General features: G+C 59.5%; 3 protein-coding genes across 3 annotated transcripts; 1 reads left to right on the forward strand and 2 right to left on the reverse strand.

Moving 5' to 3' along the window:
* Positions 1–15,795: 15,795 nt before the first annotated feature.
* LOC128626334 (interferon-induced transmembrane protein 3-like) lies at positions 15,796–16,915 on the reverse strand. Its single transcript, XM_053658317.1, has 2 exons — positions 16,567–16,915; positions 15,796–16,088 (listed from the first exon to the last, which is right to left on the reverse strand). The coding sequence occupies exons 1-2, from the start codon at positions 16,813–16,815 to the stop codon at positions 15,933–15,935; spliced, it is 405 nt and encodes a 134-aa protein (XP_053514292.1). The 5' UTR covers positions 16,816–16,915; the 3' UTR covers positions 15,796–15,932.
* A 252-nt stretch (positions 16,916–17,167) lies between these two features.
* On the reverse strand, positions 17,168–19,579 carry LOC119053670 (interferon-induced transmembrane protein 3-like). Its single transcript, XM_053658316.1, has 2 exons — positions 19,231–19,579; positions 17,168–18,736 (listed from the first exon to the last, which is right to left on the reverse strand). Exons 1-2 carry the CDS (start codon positions 19,477–19,479, stop codon positions 18,542–18,544), a joined length of 444 nt encoding a protein of 147 aa, XP_053514291.1. The 5' UTR covers positions 19,480–19,579; the 3' UTR covers positions 17,168–18,541.
* Positions 19,580–19,751: 172 nt separating this feature from the next.
* On the forward strand, positions 19,752–23,243 carry LOC128626336 (interferon-induced transmembrane protein 3-like). The gene is made up of 2 exons (XM_053658319.1): positions 19,752–21,446; positions 21,919–23,243. Exons 1-2 carry the CDS (start codon positions 21,261–21,263, stop codon positions 22,060–22,062), a joined length of 330 nt encoding a protein of 109 aa, XP_053514294.1. The 5' UTR covers positions 19,752–21,260; the 3' UTR covers positions 22,063–23,243.

Raw genomic sequence — 23,243 nt, forward strand, 5'->3', positions numbered from 1 at the left:
GCTAGATGGGCGGGGCCGGTGGAGTGGACAGGAGTAGCCCAGGCAGGGGGGGCAGCAGGCGGGGCCTCGGGGCGGCTCTTGTCCAGCGGGTGCGAGGTGGTGGGCGATGGTGCACGTCGCCCCACTTGGCCCCAGCCTGACCCCCTCCCCTCCTGTCCTCCATCCGTTCCCGTGTTGCCTGCGTGTGCGACAAGCCCGCCAGCTCCTGCGGTGCAGAGCAACCCCATGATGCCCTGTGGGTCAGGACCTGAGAGCCCATCAGGAAGGCTTTCCTCTGCTCTGCCGCGTCACGGCCCTGCGTGGGGAGACATGCACGGCTCGGGTGACTCTGGGGGCTGGGCCGAGTCATTGGGGGCATTCCGTGCCTTGGGGGAGGGCGGGGCTCCGTTTGGATGGTTCCACAGAGCCTCCGGGGGTGGCCGCCCCAGGGCAGTGGCCCCTGGGCTCCAACGAGCTGCGCAGAGGGAGCCACTGCACACCATTCCGCCACAGGCCGCCACGGGCCTCCCAGGTCGCAGGAGGGGACAGGGACCCCCATGTCACCCTGGGAAGACTGTCCAAGAAGTTGTAGTCTGTTCTCACACTGCCCACCACCCTGCACTATGTCCCTTGTCCTTTTATTCTGTCCTCAAGGCAGAGCATGGACTTGGCCGAAGTCCTCCATTTATGTCACTCCGTCACCTGTTCTTCAAACCTTCCTCCCGGCACCGCCCACTTCTGCTCCTTCCCTCCTCCAGTTCCCGTTGCCTGAGGGCGCTGTCTGTCTGAGCGTTTGTTACAATACATGTCAAGCTGTGTGCGTTGTAACACTGCACCGGAAACCTCACAATGTTTCCACATCGTCTCCAAGCTCGAACATTTCCACGCTTTCTCCACCGGGCGACACTGACTCTGAGTCACATGCCCTCTAAGGATGTGATATGTGTAGATGTCCTCGGGATAAAGGGCAAACCGAGATGTAAGGTCACTGTAGGTGGAAGGGGAGGGAGAGGACAGGGGAAAATCTGCGAGTGCCGTGTGAGAGTTGGTCCCTGAGGGTGTCCCTGAGGTCACACGTGTGTTGCTGATGTCTGTCCCCGCCCTCCTTGACCTGCCCCATGTCCCCTTTGTGCCCTGCTGGTGGAGTGACTCGGGGTCCGGTGGTTCTCGTTCTGCACAGATGTTTCGTTCTGAACGCAGACGCCCCACCTGCCTCCTGCCTCCCCTGCCCTTTCCTCTCCAACCCCGTTCTGTGACAAAAGCCCCGCTTTCTGTCAGGGATGCCTTACCCCAGCCAGCACAGGGTCACTTTCCCAGGGAGAAGTGGCAGGAACCCGACTACCTGTCTCGTGTGTCTGCTGGTGAAAGTCCTCTGGGGTTGGCCCGGGACAGAGGGGCCTCAGGTGTGGGACTTTGGGTTCCAGTGTTACCGAGCAGAGGTCCAAGAGGGGCAATATTTGGCCCACCCAGGGATGCAAAAAAAAAAAAAACTGTTACAGAAAACAGATACACTGGGGCCCCGGACTCCAGAGGGTGGTGTACTAATACCGTCCGGACCCCCCTACTGGGCCCTATCCCCTGTCGCCAATTGGAAAGACTTCTCTCAGTGCCAGAGATTTGTGAAAAGGTAACGAAGAAATGTTTATTTAATGCTATTCAGACCTAACGCCTCCATTAAAATATCAAAGTCCTTTAGGGTACACACCAACACACACACACACACACACACAGTGCTCCCATCTCCCAGTGTCCCAGCCCCGGGTACCATAAATCAGAACAGCATCCGTCCATTTTTCCAGGCCGCTGATACCGTCGGCTGTGTCACCGTCCAGGCAGGATCTCCAATTAATCCAAAGTCATGCACACACCAAGACATGTCATCATTACATTAGCCAAGATTAAAATGAAGGAGAGAATCCTAGAAGCAGCAAGAGCTAAGGGGACAGTCACCTACAAAGGAGTCCCCATCAGACTGTCAGCGGATTTCTCAAAAGAGACCTTACAGGCAAGAAGGGGCTGGAAAGAGGTATTCCAAGTCATGAAATCCCAAGACCTACAACCAAGATTGCTCTATCCAGCAAAACTTGCATTTAGAATGGAAGGACAGATAAAGTGCTTCTCAGATAAGATCAAATTCAAGGAGTTCATCATCACCAAGCCCTTATTATATGAAAAGTTAAGGCCCTGGCTGGTGTAGCTCAGTGGATTGAGCACAGGCCTGTGAACCAGAGGATCATGGTTCAATTCCCAGTCAGGGCACATGCCTGGGTTGCAGGCCAGTTCCCTGCAGCAGGGGATGCATGAAAGGCAACCATACATTGATGTTTCTCTCCCTCTCTCCTTCCCCTCTAAAGATAGAGAAATAAATTTAAAAAAAAGCTAAAGGGTCTTATCTAAGAAAAAGAAGATAAAAAATATGAAGAGTGAAAGGACAGCAAACTCACAGTTATTAACAACCACACCTAAAACAAAAGCAAGCTAAGAGGACAGCTAGATCAGGAGCAGAACCATAGAAATGAAGATCACATGGAGGGTTAGCAGAGGAGTGGGAGGAGGAGATGGGGGGAGAAGGTACAGAAAATAAGTAGCATAGACAGTAAATAGAAAATAGATAGGGGGAGGGCAAGAGTAGTGTGGAAAATGTAGAATCTAAAGAGCTTGTGACACATGGACATAAATGAAAGGGGGGATTGTGGGGGAATGAAGGGGGGGATGAAGGGGGGAATAGGACAACTGTAATGGCATAATCAGTAAAATATATTTTTTAAAAAGTCATGTGGCACCCTCTCACGGTCCACTGGCAAGAGTTCTTTGTACCCATTTTCCCAAAGTCTCTCCTGCTTTCCAGGCCACGTGGCCACAGGGAGCACCCCAAAGCCATGTGGGCCTCTTCTACCAAAGCTGCAGGGGTCCCCACTCTGCTAAAACCTCATGGCTTCCCTCCCCAGCGGCTTCCACGTCTGGGTTTAAATCCCTGCGCCAATCTTCCTCTGTACCCCTGTTTCCGACTCCTCCCTCGGTCAGTTCCACGGCCAGTATTTCTGTGTTATTACAAGTTTACTGGGCTGCCCTCGTGAGTCTGGGCAGGTGTGGCCCCGTGTCCTAGGGCCAATCTTCTCCAAGCTCCCACGCAGGCGCTGTAACTCGGAGGACCTGCCCCCAGTTACATCTTGGGGGGAGTGACTTCATCCCCCTGGCTCCAAGCCTGGCCACAGCCATTTAACATATCCAAGTGACCCATCAAAGGCTATAGACATGTTAAATGACCAGGCCATGGATTAGCCACGAGGCTGTGGCTGTACAAAACAGCCCTGCATGTTCCAGCTCCATGTGTCCCTTCTCCCAACTCACACCTGTGGGGGGGAAGTGGTGAGGACGTCATATATGTCTTTCCAATATTCCCATACACCTTGAGTTCTGGACACCATTCCAAATCTTTTTTTGCCCTCCCCCCCTGCCAGCTGCACCCTGTATCACCAGGGCCATTGTCATTGTCACTCTAAAGCCGCTCTCTCTCCAAATCAAGGAGCCTGGACCCGCAGGGTCCTGAGCTGCCCTCCGGGATCCCACCGCGGTCTCCTCCACCTCAGCCTCCACACCCCCAGGCCTGGCACCCGCAGGAGAGGCCCCGCCCCGCTGGCTCAGCCTCTGCTGCACCGAGGCCGGTGCCACACGTTTCCCACAGCCCGTCCCCACTCTGTCAGGCCAGCTGCCTCCAGGAGATGCGAATAAGGTGTGAGTCCCACCAGCACGGCCCAGCCGCTGCCCCAGTGCTGACAAGTGTGTCGCTGCACACACACCGGACCTCACGGCTGCGGGGCAGCGGCCCCTCCCTCCCTCCGACCCGCGTCCATGTGGGCGTGGCCGCGGACAAGCGCTCGCCCTTGGGGTCCTGAGCAGCACTGCCCACCCCGCGCTGCTCAGACTGCCCCAGACCGTCTTTCGCCACCGAAGGCAGCCAGTTGGCTGTACCTCCTTTGGTGGGGTATCTGTCCCCATCTATTGCTCATTTTGAAGATATTTTTTAAAATAAAGATTTTATTTATTTACTTTTAGGGAGGTGAAGGGAGGGAGAAAGAGAGGGAGAGAAACATCAGTGTGTGGTTGCCTCTCAAGTGCCCCCTACAAGGGACCTGGCCCACAACCCAGGCCTGTGCCCTGACTGGGAATCGAACTGGTGACCCTTTGGTTTGCAGACTGGTGTTCAATCCACTGAGCCACGCCAGCCAGGGCATTATTTTTCTTCCTTAGCTTGTAGATGTGAAATACATTAATTAACTCTTAAAACAGCCTTGCACACCTGGAATCAGTCCCACCTGGTAGAGGCGTAGAATTCTTTCGTGGAGTGCAATTCATGATCGGATCTGACTGGCTCATGGTTTGTTGGGGGTTTTGTATACACGAGGCGTCTGTAGGTTATTTCCCTTCTTATGCCTTTGTCTGGTTCTGGATCCCTTAGGGTCATACTGGCCTCAAAATGAGGTGAGAAGCAATTTTCCTGTCTCTCTTTACCAGAAAAGATTGTAGACAGTGGATAATATTTCTTTCTTAAAAGTTTAATACAATCAGCTCTGGCTGGTGTGGCTCAGGGGACCGAGCACCAGCCCGAGGACCCAAGGGTTGCCGGTTTGATTCCCAGTCAGGGCACATGGCCAGGCTGCTGGCAGGGCCCCCCAGTGGGTGAGAGGAATCCACACATTGATGTTCCTTCTCCCTCCCTTCCCCTCTCTCTAAAAATAAATAAATAAAAATCCTTTTTAAAGTTTAATACATTTCACCAGTGGAAATTTCTGGGACCAGTGCTCTCTTGCTTGGAAGGTTATTAATTATTGCTTCAATTGATTTAAAATTTTTTAAAGGATTTTACTTACATATAGACAGGAGGGAAGGGAGGGAGAAAAATATCAATGCATGGCCGCCTCCTGCACGCCTGCCACTGGGACCTGGCCTGCAACCCAGGCACGTGCTCTGACCAGGGATTGAACCTGTGACCCTCTGGTTCACAGGCCCGCAACAATCCACTGAGCTACACCAGCCAGGGCTCAATAGATTCTATAAATACAGGCCTATTTCATTTATCTTTTTTCCTCGTGTGAGCATTGGTTTATTTAGGAGTGGACTGTTTGGGGACGAGTCCCTTCCACCTCAGTTGTCAAATTCGTGGGTGTGCAGTTGTCTGGAGCGCCCTTCGTCATCCCTGTCACGGGCATGGGGACAGCAGTGGCTGCCTCACACTTCTCCTGGTAGGGACTTCCATGTTATCTCTCTATTTGGTTACCTGAGCACGGGAGCATCGGTCCGGTTCCCCCGATGTCCCCCGGCCCACCCCCAAATGACCAGCTTTGGTTCAGTTGTTTTAAAAAGACACTTTCCTGCTCTCAAGGTCACTGACCTCTGTTCTAGTTCCAGTGTTTATTTTCCCCCGGGCTCACACCGCCCCTCCTTCCCCCGGCTCCCCGGGGCGGACGGTCAGGGGTGGGTTTCAGGACTCCCTTCTCCAGTGCTCGCGCTGCGGTACGGACCTCCTTTGGAGGGCTGCCTTTGCTGCCTTCCAAAACTTCGGGTAAAATAGGTTGTGTTGAATTTTATAATTTCTTTTCTTTCTCTGGGGACGTATTTTCTTGATTTGTGCCCACGTAGGGTTTTGGGCTCGGCCCCGCCCAGTGGCAGAGGTGGCAAATGCTCAGTGATGTTGCTTCTGTGGCTTACGGAACGGGTGAACTGGTGACCCCGACCAAGTTCAGCCTGGGGCTGCATGTTGAGATGTGGAGGGGTGGGCCCCGTCACCCCTAATGATTGCACTGAACCCCCAGACCTAGTCCTCTGCCTGGACTCCCAGGTTGTCCTTGTGTGGGACGGACTCCCGTCTGTCCCACAGCCGCAGAGGGAGAGGAGCAGCTCCAGGTGGGCGGTCGTGCCCAGGGCTGAACACGTCAGCAGCTTCGACCCAGCACCCGTGCGGGTCACAAGGGACGGCAAACAGCCCGTGCAGTCTCCGTGCTGAGTGGGGAGCACCTCTGGCTGTTTCAGGGGTGTTGTCACTGGCAGGCACTCAGAAAGGCACCCTCCCCCTCGATCCGAGTCAGGGCCCAGGGAGCATGGCGGAGGCCGGCGCTGGGGGCCACCTTGCCTGCGAGTGGACTAACAGACAGCACGAGTGTGTGTGCTCCCGGCCTGTCGGCCTGTCGGGCCTGTGACCACTGCAGTGCAGCTGAGGGAAGAACTGCTGTGGGTCCTGCATGTCCTTGCTGAGTGGCCAGACCACAGGGCCAACTGTCCAAGCTTGGGAGGACTCTGTGGCCTCTAGGCAAGTGAAGGGACCTCAGAATGACCACCATCAGCTGCTTGCTCCTGGGCGGGGGACTAGCAGGGTGGCTACTGGCCCGAGACCCTGGACCCCTCAGCTGAGATCTAACCCACTGTGTACGGCCCATCACGGTGGCACTGGCACTGCTGGTGGAGGCCAAATGCTGTGACCCTGGTTCTCCTGGCGACCTGGGCACCTGGGGGTGGGGCTTGGTGACACCCAGCACCTCAGCAGCACATCCACGACGTGGGACCCCACTCCACTCCAGACCAGCAAAACGCAGGCCACACCACTGCCCCGAGTCCACATCGGACACTGACCACTGCCCCTCCGATTCACTCCACGCACCCCAGGGTCTTCGTGAGCCTCTCCTCCCACCACACCCCGGGGCCTGGGCTCTCATCCTCCTCTCTTCCTGGGGGGGGGGGTCCTTGGCACACCCTCCCTTCGCCTCAGTTTATACTGGTTCCCCGCCTCACAAATTCTGCAAGTACCCTGCTTCCCTCTTCCTCTGTCTTGACCTGCAGCACTTGAAACTCCAGGAGGACTCAGCCTGGACCTTCCTGCCAGCCTGTCCCCATCCCCTGGGGGGACTCACCCGACCTCCCCTACCAGGAGGTGCCCGGGTGCGGACGGGTCTGACTGAACCCCCAGCACCTGCTCCCGCCCTGCTGTCTGCTGGCTGTTCAACAAATGCAGGTGTTCTTGGGGGTTGAGGGGCAGTGCTGAATGACTCCGGGAAGAGGCAGCAATCCCTCCCTGGGGACACTGGCCCTGCCCCCAAGCCACCAGGGGCAGGTCCAGCCGCCGTTCCTCCCCCATCTCTGTGGGTCTCCCCAGTGTGAACAGCCAGCAGCCACAGGTCGAACCGGGAAGCCCCAGGTGTGGGTCCAGCCGCTGGCCTCCAGGCACCTAGTTAAAGCGCGTCCTAGTTGGGACTTCGGTCTCGGAAGGAACGCGGTGGGGACCAATCTGGGACAGAATTCGGAGGAACTCAGAATTCGGGTCTCACGGGGTCTAACGCCCCACCCCGTCTTTGGGACCGGGGAACTGAGGGCCCCGACCTGGTGACACTTCCCTGGGAAACCCCGCTCTGCTCCCCAAGCCGCTGCCCCGCTCGGGCCCTGCGGTCGCTGTTCGCCAGGGTGAACGCCAGGGGGCAGCGCAGAACCACGCGAGGCCAGCGGGCTCCGGGCTCCAGGCGCGGTGGTGCGCCCCGCGGGGGGTGGACCGGGCCTGAGCCGGGACAGCAGCGTGTCCGGAGAGGGACCCGTTTCCCGCGCGTCCCGGAGGCCTGCACCAGGTCTCCTGTGCTCGAGGCTGCGGCTGGGTCACGGTTGCCCGGAAGGTGTCGGAGAAGCCCGGTCGACTCCACTCGCAGCGCTCCAGGCCTCCAGGGCGGAGCAGGGGGCGCAGCACCTGGAGAGGCAACGGACAAAGGGGCGGGGCCACGATTGGGGGCGGGGCGGGTGTCAGGGGCGTGGCCGGGCCAGGGGCGGGGTTCCCTGGGCCCCAAGCTCAGAGGGAGGCGGGGGCGCGGGTTCGGGGCGCGGGGTCCCGTGGGAGTCACCCCGCCTTCCCGCGGAGCTGTTTTCTGTTTCCCCGAAGTCACGTGCGCGGGGTGGGTTTGGGGTGGGGCGCGGCCGACTTCCCGCAGCCTGTAGGGCGGGGCGAGCGCCCTGGCTCCTGGGATGGTTGTTCCCCCCCTCCCCGTCCTCGTGAATCGCGTGCCAACCGCCCGGACAGCCGGAGACAAGCCGCGGGGGGGGCGGCGCACCCCATCCTGCACCGGGCCCCTGCTGAGAAAGAGGAGGGGGCGGCCGGCAAACGGACCTGCGCTCGTGGCTCAGGGACCCAGGGGCTGCTTTTGCTGCCCTCTTGCCCGCACGTGGACGAGCTCAGTGTTGGCCAGACACACTCCAGGGGGTCCGGCCCCCCGGCCTGCAGCGCAGCCTCCGCGGGTGGGGCGGTGGAAAGCGGGGCCCGTGGCCTGGAGGGTGCAGCCCAGAGACGCTTCCCGCGGAGGCTGAGCCGGCAGCAGCTCAGATCCCGGACTGGGAACAGAAGCCCCTTCCCCGTATCGCTGTCTGGGGACAACTTACTGTGCAAATCAAGACACGCGTGGCGGGGGCTGAAGGGCTACCAGTGGCTGCCCTGGCGAAGACTGTCTACAGGGGACACGCCCCAAATACACGGACACACAGAGCTGACCCCTGGGGGCTCAGGTGCTTGAAGGTCCTTCAAAGCTAAAGGTCACGGGTTCCACACCCCCCACCCCCCAGGGCCCAGGTTGGCTTGTGGGTTGGGGCCCAGTGGGGTGTGGTCCAGAGGCAACCCCTGATGGTTCTCTCCTCTCTCCATCATTTCTCTTTCTAAAAAGAAATAAGGAAAATCTTTTTAAAACAATAGAAAGACACAGGCAGACTGAAGTAAAAGGACGGAAAAGATATTTCATGAAAGTGGAAACAAAAAAAGCTGAGGTAATATACCAGAAGAAATACGCTGTATTTTGGGTATAGAAATACCCAAACTTGTACAGTCTGGTATAGACTATACCAAGAGGCAAAGAAGGACCCTGCAATTCTGTAAGAGGGTGCAGCCAGGGCCCCCCAAAGAAGGATTTGTAATGAGGGCCAGAGCTCAGGGTTTCCAGGAAATATTAAAAATATGGAATGTGCACACACACACACACACACACACACACACACCCGCAGGTCTGAACTGGAGGGTGGGACACATGGAGCAGGGCCATTGAGAGTGGTCCTGCATAGCAAGTTTTGCAGGTAACCTCTAGAAGGGTCATTTAACATATCTGTGGGCTTCAACTGCTTCCATGGGTACGTTAAACAGCTGTGGCCCTGCTTTACACCCAGGATGTAACTGGGAGGCAGCTCCCCCTGGTTCCAGCTTGGAGATGATGGGCTCCACTCCAGGGGGGCCACAGCTGCCCAGACTCACCATGGCAGCCCAGTAAAGCTGGACGAATACGGGAGTGCTGGCAGGTGTAGCCAATTGTGGGAGGAGTCGGAAATGGGGCTGTGGAGTCAGATTGGCGCTGGGATCAAAACCCAGCCACAGCCACCATGCTGGGTTGTTTGGGACCACGCGGCTTTGGGGTGCTCCCTTTTGCCATGTGGCTTAGGAAGAGGAGAGACCTTGCTGGGAAGAAAAGGGGTGAAAGGACTCTTGCTGCTGGGCCCTGAGCAGGGGCCACATGGTGTTGGATTGACCGGAGATCGTGGCGGCGACACAGCTGATGGTGCCCGGAGCCAGAATGACGGACTTTTACTTCTTTTCCTCAGATGCAGTGCCCTGAACGGGGCAGGGGGAGAAGGAAGGACTGTGTGTGTTCGTGGTGTTCCAAAGAACTTGAGTATTTTAGTGGCAACGTGAAGTCATTACTCTTAAGTTTGCATAACTTTTGAATAGGTAATTCCTTTCCTTTTCACCAATCACTGACTTTGAGAACTACAATTCCCAAGTTGCAGACAAGGCGAAGCTAGTCCCTAGTGGGGGGGGGGGGTGTGTGCCTGGAGCACCAGGGACGGTCCATCCAGTAATAGTACATCATTCACCCCCCAACGCACGGGTCTACTCTGTGACAGTTCCACTGCTGACGACCCGTCTGAAGAAACCCATTCAAGACACCCCGTGCCCCTCACGCCCAGTGCAGCACTTACAACCGTCCAGAGAAGGGAGCGAGCTGGCTGCCCGGGTCGATGTGCCTGTGAAGAGGCGCAGACAGACCACGGACGCGGCTTGGCCCTGCAGACGCGGGACCCATTTGCAAGAGCGCAGGGGGCCCGAGAGGCCATCGCACTGTGTGACGTGAGCCAGAGGAGACTGCAGTCGTGCCAGCCCACTTGCTGGGGAATCTGACAGAGAAAGAAGAAGAGGACTCGGAGATTCGGAGAGAGGGCAGGGGTGGGGCAGCTGAGAAAGGCGAAGGGGTGAGAAGCACTCCTTGGGGATGACAAACCAGTGGCGGGGTGTCAGGCACAGCCCCGGGAACGGTCAGTCCTGTGGGCACCATGGATGGTGACACGTGGGCACCAGGTTTGTGGGGGTGATCGCTCAGCTCTGCCTGTGACTGGGGTGCACGCCTGACAGGGACAGAATGTTGTCTGTCAGCTCTAGTGGAGAGAATGAAGACTCTTTTCCCGCAATGAACTGAGCGTCAAAGAACTTGGGCTAAAATTCTTCAGTTCACGTCCAAAAAGTTGCAGTAGTGGGAAGGAAAACAATCCCAAACCGGGGAAAACAGAACTTTGTCCGGGAAATCAGAGGTCTGGTGCTGCTTCTGATTAAAGGCCCATGTGACTCTCGGCTGGGGGCTGGGCAGGCTGGCAGGCCGAGGGTGGCATGTGACCTGGAATGGGTGCCTGCCCTGGGGACCTGCGCAGACAAGGCCGGACCTTGGACATCTGCTGGTCCCTGGCAGCTGAGCTTTGCTTTGACCATCAGAACAGGTCGTTTGCTTCCAAATCTTTGTCCAGGCCCTCAGGGGCTGCTCCTGGAGGGCCCTGGGAGAGGCCCTCGGTTCCCTGATCCGTCTCTGCCAGGCCTTCCCCCTGGTGGCCTGGGGGTGGCGAGGCCCCAGACTTAAGTCAGCTGGGCCCAGAGCCTCTCCTTGAAAAGCACCCAGAGTGGTCCTGGCCCATTGGCTCAGTGGGTTGGAATTCCCGGTCAGGGCTCCTAGGTAGGTTGTGGGTTCCGTGTCCTGTCGGGGTTTGGGTGGGAAGGCAAGCAGTGTTTCTCTGTCCCTCTCTCTTTCTCTGTAAAAGGAATGAACAAATGTTCTCAAGTGCCTATAAGAAAATGGAAAGACCCAGAGTGGTTGCAAGAGTAAGACGTTCACAGTGAAAGGGAAGGCGCCTGCCCCGTGGACCTGGCACAGTCTCGCTGCAGGAAAGTGTCCCTCTGACCCCAGGCCTCGGGACGCTCACCCCTCCCCCCAGGTCCCACTGAGGAAGGCAGGACAGTGGAAGAGGGACGCCGAGACAGACAGTCCAACCAGCGCTTTGCAGCCATCTAGGAAATGCCGTCTCCCCTCAGCCAAGGACCCTTAGGAGTAAATAGTTTGCCCTCCAACCCAACCACAGGGCCAACGGCTTAAACCACCCACTCGGGGGTTTAAGATGGAGCAGAAATATAGTCGGTGCCGTCTTCCAACCACACCCAGCACACGGGAAGTGGGGGGGTGACCTCATTCTGGCATATCAGCATAAAGACGGAGGAGAGTCTTGTACTGACTCTCTGCCTGAGACCTCCTGTAACCCCCAGCCTCTGTTTTCTCTGTCCCCATTATACTCAGGTGCTTCACGAGAGAGGAGAAGGGAGGGAGAGGAACATCACACCCAACTGGGGACCCGGCCTGCAACCCAGGCCCGTGCCCTGACTGGGAATCAAACTGTCTGCTCTCGGGTTCGCAGGCCGGGGATCAATCCATGGACCCACAGCAGCCAGGGCTTAACCCCCAGCCTTTAAAAACCCTCACAGTGCAGGTCCCTGCCAACCTGCCGTCACTCCCACAAGGATGCCTATGCCCTTGTTCCCCTACAAGTGAGCATCTCCTAAACCCTCAGGGTCCCCAGGAGCCGCCCAGCAGGGGAGCAGTGAGTAGCAACAGCAGCGGCTCTTCCGGGATCACCCCCGATCCTGTCCCCAAGGCCCCATTTCTCTGCTTCAGAGCCGAGGTCACGCTGCCCATGATCACACACACAGAAACAACCAGCCCTGTAAAGCGTCAGGACTGAGGAGCATCCCAGACAGAGCGCGGCCTGACGGAGGGGGACACGCTCCAGGGGACAGGCTCCCGAGGGCAGGCAGGCCGGGCACCCGGACACAGTGGCGGCAGCACTGAGCACGGAGCTCCTGCCTGGCCTCCAGCAGGTGTCTCGGGGGTGTGGTCCCGGGACCCCGACACTCTGAGATCTGCGCTGGCAACTGAGCAGATGTGCCTGTGTCTGTGATGAGACTGGGACTTGTCCCTTCTGAGAGAGGGGCTGGGTCCCACAGGGCTGGGCGGGCCCCCAGGGGCCACAGGGGGTCGTGGCTCTGCATGGAGATGAGGCACGTGGACAGCGACACGCGTGTGTGCCGGCTAGTACAGGAGCAGGCACCTCCCTCCGCGGCGGGGCCTCAGAGCTTCCACGCGCAGGCGAGGAGCCCCCCAGAGCCCAGGTTGCGCTCCCCAAGCCCTTCCTCCAGTGAAGGGCCAGAGCCCCTGGGAGGAATGGCTGTGCCCGCTGGGCAGGAGGTGTCCAGGAGGGGCCTGGAGTGTCCTGAGGCCCCAGAATCTAAGGAACTGGACAGGGCTGTGGGAGGAGCAGAGCAGCCACCACGGGGGTCCCCACAGTGGAATCTGGAGGAGCTGGACAGCAGCAGACTCCTGGGAGGCCTGGACCCTCAGCTCAGGGCAAGAATGATGGTCCCCAGTGCTCTGAACGGTTGGCTGCGGGCACACTCCACCAGGGGAAGGGACAGCCCGTCTTCACAGCTTTTTGCAGTCAGCAAGTGAGGGAGGACAGAGGACAGGGACAATCGCCGCCCGGCACACGGCAAGGGCTGACCCTGGAAAATTCCCCGATGGGCTGGGTGTGCGGGTTGCAGTCCGGAGGCCCGAGCTTGGCAGAGCCTTGGCCGTCTGTGCAATGTACTGCCAGGGCCACGAAGACTGCGGGTCCACAGGGAGCGGCCCCACAGACCCACCCCTGCCCAGTGCTCAGGGTCAGGTCACCGTGGAGAGAGACAGTGTGGGCCGCTCCCCAGGAGGGGCGCTGCCCAGGTCCCAACTCCATTTCTGCAACACTGTTGTACGGAGAGGACGGCTCTGTGCCATCACAAAGTCACAGGTTGCTCTTGTTGGGGCCATCAACGCGAGGAGCCAGGACCCACGGAAGGGCGGTCCCCAGCAGGACCAGGGCCAGGGCCTGGGAAAGACCCGGGTGTCCCGCCGCAGACCGCCCAGCGAGGCCTTCTCTTCCCTGACGGTTTTACTTCAGGGCAAGTGCTGCTCTGGGTCTTGGGTGCTGAGAAAGGCGTCAACAGGAAGTGCTGGGCAGGGGTGGGGGCCCGGAGTTCCCTGAACCGTCTCCCCCAACCTTCCTGAGTCTCGATTTGCCCCCAGTACAAAGCTAGGGGCGCCACGTGTGGAGAGAAGCACAGGAAAGGTGGCAGAGCGGCGGGGGGCCAGGCCCCGCTGCCACTGAGGCTGCGTGACCAGGGGCCTGTGGCCAACGTCTTTGTGTCTAGGTTTCCTGTCGGATGGCGTGGACAATAACAGCACTTACCCCATCCTGTGAGCATTAAATCTGTTAACACCTGCAAAGCCCACGGCGCTCGGGACACGCCGAGTGGCCTGGAAGAGCCTGCTTTTGTCCCCAGGAAGGCTCCGGGTGCGTCCCGCCCGGACATCCGCACTGGAGGAGGAACTGAAACAGGAGCAACGCAGGCCCCGTGGGAGCCACGGCGGGGTCAGGGTCCCAGGCCTGGCTCCTAAGAACAAGCCGCCGCCCACGAGCAGGGAGGACGGGGCTCCACCTGGAGGCAGGGCGGCCGCCACCACCCAGCAGCGCCTGGGGTGGCTGGTCCGGCGGGGGGACAAGAGGACCCAGAGGGGACCACAGAGCGGTGGGGCCAGGCCCCAGCCCTCAGATGGGGGGTGGACAGGGACAGCGGGACCAACAGCTGAGCCAATGGCCACCACACAACACAGTGTCCCCCCTGCAGCCCCTCCTGCCAGAGTCGGGGCTCTCGCAGCGAGTCCCTGCCGGATAAATGAGTGAATAGAACTTCTCCTAAAAGTTATAAAATGAATAAGATCTATCTGTGAACATCAACGAATACGAAAAACGGAAACAAAAACTCGTGCAAATATGAAATATGAGAAGCGTGAAGGAATGAAGTGCGAATAAACAAATTCGTAGAATGAACATGAATTTACAGGAGGAGGTTCAGCAGGAGATTCAGCGTAAGAAAACGTCCGGAAACACGGGGCAGTCTCGGCCTTGGATCGGACGTGGGTGAGTCCAGCGACCTCCAGACCCGGAGGAGCCTCTCGGGGATGTGGCCCCGGCACCCGGGACGCAGGCGCAGACATGGCTGAGGGGCTGCAGAAACTCGGGCAGCAGATGCGCTGGACACAGCATATCGGGTAAAGCTCGGGCTGAGCGCTGACCCCCTGAAGGTCAACAGTGAATGTCCACATCTCAGTACAGAAGGGGACACCGTGACAAGTGCCATTGCGCATCTGCCCAGGAACCCGCCGGCCGTCCCGCAAGTGCCTGTGCCCTGAGCAAGGCCACGAACTCAGGGGCAGGGCAGACGCGGGGTCCCGCCGACACCCGGGGTCTGGTCACTGTGCGGCTGCCCCAGAGCCCCACTCTGAGAAGGCGGAGGACAAGCAACCTCTGTGCCAGGAGCACAGACCCAGGCAGGCGAGTGCCAGGGGGCGAGAAGACTGCAGGCTCCACTCCCGGGGTCCGCAAGGGCAGGCTCGGGGGCGATGGAGACTCCATCTGTAAAAACGCCCTGGATGAGAAGTTTCCAAAACCGCTGGGAGACGAGCACGCACAGTCCTGAGAGACCCGGGGAGTCTTATTCTCCCCCAGAATAAAGGAGCACGAGCCCACGCTCAGCACACCCAGCAAAACCTAGAAAACCAAGCACAAGACCAAAATGACAAAGAGCGCGGTAAGGGCACAGGCTTCCTGACAGGGGTGACACTCAGCTGGCAGCTGGCGTCACAGCAGCTGTGGACTCGGAGGACCCGTCGCCCCGCTCCCCGGGGACAGGTGTCCCGGAGCAGAACAGAAAGGAGGACGTTCTCAGGGAAACAGCAAAGCCCTGAGGGGACCCCTGACCCTGAGGGGCTCTGTGGGGACGCCCTGTGAAGCCAGGAGCCCGGTGCAAGAGCCCAGTGACACAACGGTCAGTGGCACCAGCTGTGACAATGGCGGCTGCCGTGTGAGACAACAAACGCCCACAGGCTCTGCCACCAGGGTGAGTCGGGAGACCCAGGACCCCGAGGTTCCGGTCACTGTCAGGCAGGACCAGTGCCCAGTGGTCGGGATGAGCACAGACCCCAGGGTGTGTCACGGCTGCAGAGGGGGCCCCTGTGGAGGCAGACAGAGCGTGGAAGAGCCGCACGTTCGGACGCGATGGAGGCACAGAGACAGAGCGCGGATGTTGCTAGAATAGGTCAGAGGGCGGGGGGAGGTCGCCGGGGGCAAAGTTCATGTCCAAACAGGGTTGTTCCTGGAGCCAGCAAGTGGCCGTCGGAGGTAAGAAAGGGGCCCTTCCTCAGGGGCTGAGTGGAGAAGGACCCCAAGTCCCTGTCCCCAAAACTTTTTTTTGCTCTCAGCTGGGGGCCAGGTGCAGGTAAGGCCCAAGGATAAGCTCCACCCCACCGCCAGCGCAGCAAGCAGGTGGGACGGGTCGTGGGGTGGGCTCAGCCCCAGGGGCAGAGGGGGGCTCTCACAGGACCCCCCCCAGGTGAGAGCACAACGTTATCAGGTGCGTGTTTCTTTATTGCCTTCAGTTCGGGACACACGTAGGCGGAAACAACTGTGAAAAGGTGACAGACACCAGAAGCCTCTTAACTCTTCAGGACGTCAGAATTTCTTTCATTTTATCAGCGAGCCAGTCAAGTAACAGAAATGATAGAAATGGTGATGGCAGCCAGAATTACACCAAATATGATGAGCAGGCCCAAGACCAGGGCCCAGATGTTCAGGCACCTGGCGGTGGACGCGTAGCTCTGGGCGCCAATCAGGTCCCGCATCATCTTCCGGTCCCTAGACTGGGGGAGAAGAGATGGTGAGGTGAGGGGGGCCTGGAGTGGGGCCTGGGCAGAGCCAGCTGCTGTGACTCAGGTCCTCCCCTGCTGGTCCCTGCCCAGAGCCCTGATCAGGACCCTCCTCTGCCTGTTCTCTGGAGTCTTGAGCAGGCATGAATCAGAGGCCCTCCCTCAGAGCCTCTCAGCCTCTCCAGGGGACCTGGCCCCTCCTCCCCCTGCTCTGACCCCTCTGCTGGCCTCACCCCACAGGCAGTAAGGGTGTGGGAGTCCCTTTGTTCTTTCTGAGAGAACTAATTTCTGGGATGAGCAGTAGGTAATTGCTTAGAGTCCTGGGGACCAGTGGTGACCCTGCCACTCCCGTGCCCCTGGTACACACTCACTGTGACTTGTACAGGCACATGTGCACACCCACATGCAATAACTCCTGGTCCCGAGGGCCCTGGGGCAGGAGGACCCCCGGGGGCCCACACGCCCCACCCACCTTCACAGAGTAGGCGAACGCCACGAAGCCCAGGCAGCAGACGTTGAAGAAGAGCGTGTTGAACAGGGACCAGACGATGTGGTCGGGCACGGCGGTCTCGGGCTGGATGTTGACCACGGTGGTTGTTACAGGTGCTGAGACCTGGGGAGCCCCCAGCACGGCCACCTCGTGCTCCTCCTTGAGCATCTCGTAGGATGGGGGGACTCCAGTTTGGGGGCCGGTGAGGAAGCGCTGGGAATTGCGGCTCATGGTCCCTAAACAGAGAGGCTTCCTCAGGACCCGGGGACGACGTGGGCTCAGCGGGTGCTTCCCCTCCTTGCCACTTTCAGTTTTCCCAAAGTTTCCTTTTCCTGGAGTTTGCGAAATCCAGGATTGGCTGCGCGTCGGGAGGGCGGCCCTGGTTGAGTGTCAGGTTACACAGGCTCTGGGGTGGGGACCGCTGGGGCCCGGAGGTTTCCTGTCCCCACCACTGGGGTCAGGCCTTGGCCCAGGTACACTGGTTCCACATCTGGAGTGGGATGGACCTTGGGGACGTTTCGGCAGGGTCAAGGTCACCCACCTGAAGCGGACCAGTTTCACTAGAAAGGATGCTTCTTTGACATAAGGATTATTTTAGGCTTTATTGTTGTTAAAAAGCCTGGAGCTCTGAAACAAAGTGGAAATGCCCTAAACAGAAGTCTTGACACTTTCGGGGAGTCTCCTCTGTACCAGGTGAGGGGGCCTGCACTCTGAGGCCGTTGTCAGTGCCGAAGATGGAGAGTCGCTGTCGCTAACACCCCCACTTCCTGGGCTTTTCCCGGTCACGCCCCATAACTGGCCTCCAGGGCCTGCCCCCGCCCCCACCAGTCAATGCCGTGCATTCCCTGGCGATGCTGTTCAAGGTGGTGGCTGGGACCTTTCCTGAGACTGCCAGTTTTCTGGGTCTCTCAGGTGTGTGCCAAAGTCGTTAAACTCGGGGCCCCTGCTGTTAGTCTGCTTTTAACACAGGCCTGTCCCAGCCCAGAACTTACAGGTGTAAGGAGTCCCTGTGTGCATGCCCGAGGCTCTCAAAGGCCAGATCTCAGAAGGGCAGTTGGGAGCTGGGGAGGTCTCCTGGCTTGAGAGGGCAGCGCCCGGAAGCGGGGAGACCCAGAGTTTCCAGCTCTGCCCCGCTCACCGGATGAGCTTCAGGGTGTTAAGGGGGTGGGAGCAGGCAGGCTGGTGAGTTACCGCTGGAGGGCTCAGCGGCGTGGCCGTTTCGTGTCCGGGCTTTCGCCTGGACCGCAGACCCTCTGGTTCTCAGGGTGGCACAGGTCCGAGTCTGGCCCGGCCCTGGGTCCTGGGCCTTGTGTGCACGGGCTCCCGGGTTCTGGTTCTGGGTGCGGCTGCCGGTCAGAGCTGAGGTCTCTCGGTCGGCTCCGCCTGAAATCTCCTCTGCGTCTGGTTAAACTGGACGGCGTGGTTTTGTGCGTGTCGCTGGCCCCACGCAGGGGCCCTCCTGGTTGTCACACAGAACTCGCCTGCAGCCCCAGAGACCGCCTGCTCCGCAGCCCACACCGCGGCTGTGCGGCCGCCACGAAGGTCGGCCGTGTTCCCACACCTCGGGGTTTGGGGGCGAGAGTTCGGGGAGGCCCGTGCAGGGCGAGGACAGGGAGCGCGGGCCTCAGTTTTACTTTCATTTGCACTTTACTGAAATCTATTTTCATAGTTCATTTTATTGTATTTTCCCCTTCCTATTTATCACTCTTTTGCCCTCTTCCACCTCTACCCACCCCGGCCCGAGCAACCCCCACAGTGCTGGCAGCCTGCTCTCTATCAGTCTGTCCTTATCTGGTGTTAGTCCGGTCAGTTCCTTCGATTCCACGCATGAGTGAGACGTCCACATTGTCACTTCCAGGTGCACTTTATTGGGTTCAGCAACTGTATGAAGGGGTGGGGGGGTGGGGCAGAGCCGGGAGGGGGTGGGGAGACGGGGTCCCCCTGCTGAGGGCAGCGCCTAGTAGCCTCCGCGGTTCTGCATGGCTTGTGTTACTGCATAGCTGACTGTCGGGAAGACCACCAAGGCCAGAAAAACAATGAACCCTATGGTCCCAAGGAGGCCCAGGACCAGTGTCATGATGTTCAGGCACTTGGCAGTGGACGCGTAGCTCTGGGCCCCAGTCACGTCACCCACCATCTTCCGGTCCCTAGACTGGGGGAGAAGAGCTGGTGAGGTGAGGGGGGCCTGGAGTGGGGCCTGGGCAGAGCCAGCTGCTGTGACTCAGGTCCTCCCCTGCTGGTCCCTGCCCAGAGCCCCTCCCCCTGCCCTTCAGCCAGATCAGGACCCTCCTCTGCCTGTTCTCTGGAGCCTGGGCAGGTCATGGTCAAGGGGGTCCCCCCCCAGAACCTCTCAGCCTCTCCAGGGGTCCCAGGGCCCCTCCTCCCCCAGACCTGCTCTCTGCTGGCCACATCCCACAGGGGTCAGGGTGTGGGAGTCCCTTTGCCCTTTTTGACAGAGCCCTGGGATTACGTGTGAGTCTAAGGGATATGTTACTGGGCCATTCGGTAGGGACTTAACTGGCAGCCTCCCGGCGACCTGCACACCCACATGCACAATTAGAAGGGTGTCCCCATAATGGACCATCCGGGCAGCAAACCCCGGAGCTCACTCCCACTTTCCTGACAGGCGCACATGCACCCACCCACCTTCACAGAGTAGGCGAACGCCACGAAGCCCAGGCAGCAGACGTTGAGGAAGATCGTGTTGAACAGGGACCAGACGATGTGGTCGGGCACGGCGGTCTCGGGCTGGATGTTGACCACGGTGGTTGTCACAGGCGCTGAGATCTGGGGAGCCCCCAGCACAGCCACCCCGTGTTCCTCCTTGACCACACTATAGGATGGGGGGACCTCGGCATGCAGGCCATTGATGAAGTGCTGGGAATTGTGGTTCATGGTCCCTACACAGAGCAAATGTCCTCAGGACCCAGGGGTGCTGTGGGCTCAGTGCGTGCGTCCCCTCCTTGCTTGTTTCAATTTCTCGCAAGTTTCCTTTTGTAACTTCTTGGAAATTGGGGATTGGCTGTGCACAAGGAAGAGAGTGTCAGATTACACGGCGGCAGGGGACGGAGAAGGCTCAGGGCCCGAGGGGTGGGGAGCTTTTGTGTCTCCACCCCTAGAGACTCGCCTTGCCCAGGTGCACTGGCTCCTCCTCTGGAGTGTGATGGGGACGGTGCTCCAGGGTGGGAGTCACCCTCCTGAAGGGGAGCAGGGCTTTCACTAGCAAGTGTGCTGCTTGTTTTAATTTTAAAATACTTGTTAACTCATTTTAAAAACAGCTATAGCCCTGGCTGGTATGGCTCAGTGGTTGAGCGCCAACCTGATATCCAAAGGGTCACTGGTCCAGTTCCAGGTCAGGGCAGATGCCTGGGCTGCCGGCCGGGTTCCCTGGCTGTGGGTTTGGGAGACACAGCCCGGCATGACACCCCCACCCGCCGTGAGCTCCCACTACTGGATGCCTGGGATCGTGGGGACGCCAGCCGCACCTGCGGCCTCTCCCATGGAAGGGCCACGCCTGCTGTGCAGCCTCAGGGGGGTGGCAAGGGGCGCCTGGCAGTGTTCCCTGGGCAAAGCAGGGCTTTCCATCCCCTCGAACCCTCCACAGGACCCTGTCCCCAGCCCTGACCCCTCCCTCTCCGGGCAGAGGCACGCACACTACCACCTGCGGGTCACAACAAGCTGGGTGCTTCAGGCCAGTGTCCCAGGAGGGGAGGTGGAGCTGCGCCCCACCCTCCTGCACCCCGTCCATAGTTGCAGGGAGACCCAGCTGGGACATGCATCATGTGGCCGGCCACAGAGGTGACAGGGTGACAACAGGCGCCTTCCTCCCGCCCTCAGCCACGGAGCTGGTGGACGCCACACCCATGCGGACTGGCTCCAGCAGCAGCCGGCGTCCCAAGGAGCCGAAGCCCAGCCGTCCCGGGGTTGTGCGCAGGCCGTCCAACAGCACCCCTGACTCGGTGCTGGGGCCACAGAGCTGGCCCGTGGTGTCCTCTGCCCCCAGCACGAGGAGGTCAGCACCCAGGGTGCCCGGGGCGGCCCCTCCATCGCCATGGCCTCTCCCAGGCCCACCCCCCACCCCCTGCACTGCCAGCAGCACCCTACCCCTGTTCCCACCCTGTGCTGGAGAAGCCCAAACAGGTCCCAGATGGGGTGTTTTGAAGATTTTGTTGACTTATTTTTAGAGAGAGGGGAGGGGAGAGCGAGAGAAACCTCCATGCGTTGCTTCTCATAGGCGTCCAGACCAGACTTGGGTCCGACTCACCGCCCAGACTCGCCCAGGGGCCCTGCGTGGGCACAGTGAGACCTGCACAAGGGCTGGGGAGGGGGAAGGGAGGGGGGCCTCTGGGCAGGAAAAAGCCCCAGGACCCGCCCCAGCCCTGAATGAGCCACAAGAATGGTCCCGAGTGACAGGGTCAGGAAGCGGCCGTTACACTGCAGGCTGCCCTGCACTGTCTTCTCCTGTCACCTGACAATCCTGGGTTTTTCCTCCTTCTCATACCCGTGAAATCACCAGGTTTGAAAACCGCAGTAAATCGACACTTCCTAAAAGTCGGAACTACCCTGAAGGGAGGGGCCCCCAGCATGTCCAGCACCAAAGCACCCTGCTCAGGGCTCTGCTTCAGGAAGCTTCCACCTTCTTGCCTTGAGACCACACTAGCTCCCCAAAGCCAGACATGATGAAGAGGGAACATGAGATGGCGAACTGGGGGACTCCCCAGGGCCCAGGACCCGTGGTGTCCACCGTGGTCAACATCCAGCCTGAGACCATCGTGCCGGACCACATCGTCTGGTCCCTGTTCAACTCCATCTATTGCAACACATGCTGCCTGGGCTTCGTGGCGTTCGCCTACTCTGTGAAGGTGGGTGGGGCGTGTGGGCCCCCGGGGGTCTTCCTGCCCACAGGGCCCTGCGACTGTGGAGTCATTGGGTGTGTGCACATGTGGGTGTACAGGTCACTGTATGTACCAGGGACACGGGAGTGGCAGGGTCAGGCTTGGTCCCCAGGACTCTAAGCAATTACCTACTGCTCATCCCAGAAATTAGTTCTCTCAGAAAGAACAAAGGGACTCCCACACCCTGACTGCCTGTGGGGTGAGGCCAGCAGAGGGGTCAGGAGGAGGAGGGGGGCCCTGGGACCCCTGGAGAAGCTGAGATGTTCTGAGGGAGGGACCCCATGACCATGAACTGTCCAGGCTCCAAGGAAGAGGCAGAGGAGGGTCCTGATCTGGCTGCAGGTGGGGGGGGGGTACTCTGAGCAGGGACCAGCAGGGGAGACCTGAGTCACAGCAGCTGGCTCTGCCCAGGTCCCCCTCACCATGTCTTCTCCCCCAGTCTAGGGACCGGAAGATGATGCAGGATATGGTTGGTGCCAAGAGTTACTCATCCACCGCCAAGTGCCTGAACATTGTGGCCCTGGTCTTTAGCCTCACTCTGTTCATCATTTTAATTGTAATTAAGTTAACGATCGGAATGTAACTATTCGGTACAGTTAGGAGGTCACAAAGACTTAGGTTTCTGGAGGCTGCCCATAGCCTGAGGCTGTCACCTCTTCACAGCTGTTCCTACCCACGTGTGTCCCCAACTGAAGGCAATAAAGGACACACACCTGACAACGTTGTGCTTTCACCTGGGGAGGGTCCCGTGAGAGCCCCCTTCTGCCCCTGGGGCTGAGTCCACCCCACACCCCATCCCACCTGCTTGCTGGCTTGGCGGTGGGGTGGAGCTTGTCCTTGGGCCTTACCTGCACCTGGCCCCCAGCTGGGGCAACAGAGGGAACAGTTAGGGGTGGGGGGTCTCTCCTTCCCAGAGGTCTGAGCCCCGACCCAGGATGGGAGCAATTGAGGTACGGAGGCCCTGGTCCAGAGGACCCTCAGCCCCTAGGCCCCCATCAGCTCCAGAAGACTTCAGGGGACAGGACTCCGGGAGTCCACAGGCCACCTGGCGAGGCAGCCCCAGGTTTCCCTGCTCTTCAGGTGGAAGAGAAACCCAGCCCTGACCTGGAAGTAAGCTCCAAACCTGGTTCTCTCAAGGCTTCCAGATATCGTACACTAAGAGGTGGCCCAGGGCAGACCCAGGGGATACCAGCAGCAGACGGGCGTTAGGAGCTGGGCCCACCCAGACTGCCCCTTCCTCCCTGTGCCGAGTCCCAGCTGTGGACCCTCCACACCCTCACCCCCACCTCCTTTCTGCCCCAAACAGCTGCTCACTAACTCTCGGAGGTGCCTGGCGGGTTGGGGACCTGTGGATAAGCCACAGGATCTCAGGCTGTCCCCGGGGTCCCACGTCTGAGCAGGAGAGGGGTCGGGCCCAGGGAAGACCATCCTGCGCAGGGGACGCTGTCAGACCAGCCTCTCTGGATCCAGAAAAGACTCGGAGAAAGGTGTGGAGGGGCTCGCTGGAGACTGACAAGAGACCGGCAGGGACAATACTGGTGAATCCTGTCCCTTGGGTCTGGCCCCGCCCACACGCTTGCCACGCCCATTTCCGTCCCGCCCACCCGCTAGGCCCCTCCCCTCCTGGCCCACCGTGGGGTCACACAACCCTCTGCACCCGGGCTGGAGTCCACCCCACCTAGCATCCTAGAAACGCCCACCTGGGTGAAGGGGACCGCCCTCCGCCCACATTCCAGGAGGAGATGCTAGGGCAGCTCCAGGACT

This window comes from Artibeus jamaicensis, unplaced genomic scaffold (assembly GCF_021234435.1).
Source record: "Artibeus jamaicensis isolate MK-2021 breed Jamaican fruit bat unplaced genomic scaffold, CSHL_Jam_final scaffold_537, whole genome shotgun sequence".
NCBI classification, from domain to species: Eukaryota; Metazoa; Chordata; class Mammalia; order Chiroptera; family Phyllostomidae; genus Artibeus; species Artibeus jamaicensis.

What these genes read in the sequence shown, in the direction of transcription:
- LOC128626336 (XM_053658319.1), top strand. Translation starts at nt 21,261, where the DNA reads ATGATGAAGAGGGAACATGAGATGGCGAACTGGGGGACTCCCCAGGGC. An exon ending in CGTTCGCCTACTCTGTGAAG is followed by an intron (nt 21,447 to 21,918) that starts GTGGGTGGGGCG and finishes CTTCTCCCCCAG; the next exon opens with TCTAGGGACCGGAAGATGAT.
- LOC119053670 (XM_053658316.1), bottom strand. Translation starts at nt 19,479, where the DNA reads ATGAACCACAATTCCCAGCACTTCATCAATGGCCTGCATGCCGAGGTC. An exon ending in CGTTCGCCTACTCTGTGAAG is followed by an intron (nt 18,737 to 19,230) that starts GTGGGTGGGTGC and finishes CTTCTCCCCCAG; the next exon opens with TCTAGGGACCGGAAGATGGT.
- LOC128626334 (XM_053658317.1), bottom strand. Translation starts at nt 16,815, where the DNA reads ATGAGCCGCAATTCCCAGCGCTTCCTCACCGGCCCCCAAACTGGAGTC. An exon ending in CGTTCGCCTACTCTGTGAAG is followed by an intron (nt 16,089 to 16,566) that starts GTGGGTGGGGCG and finishes CTTCTCCCCCAG; the next exon opens with TCTAGGGACCGGAAGATGAT.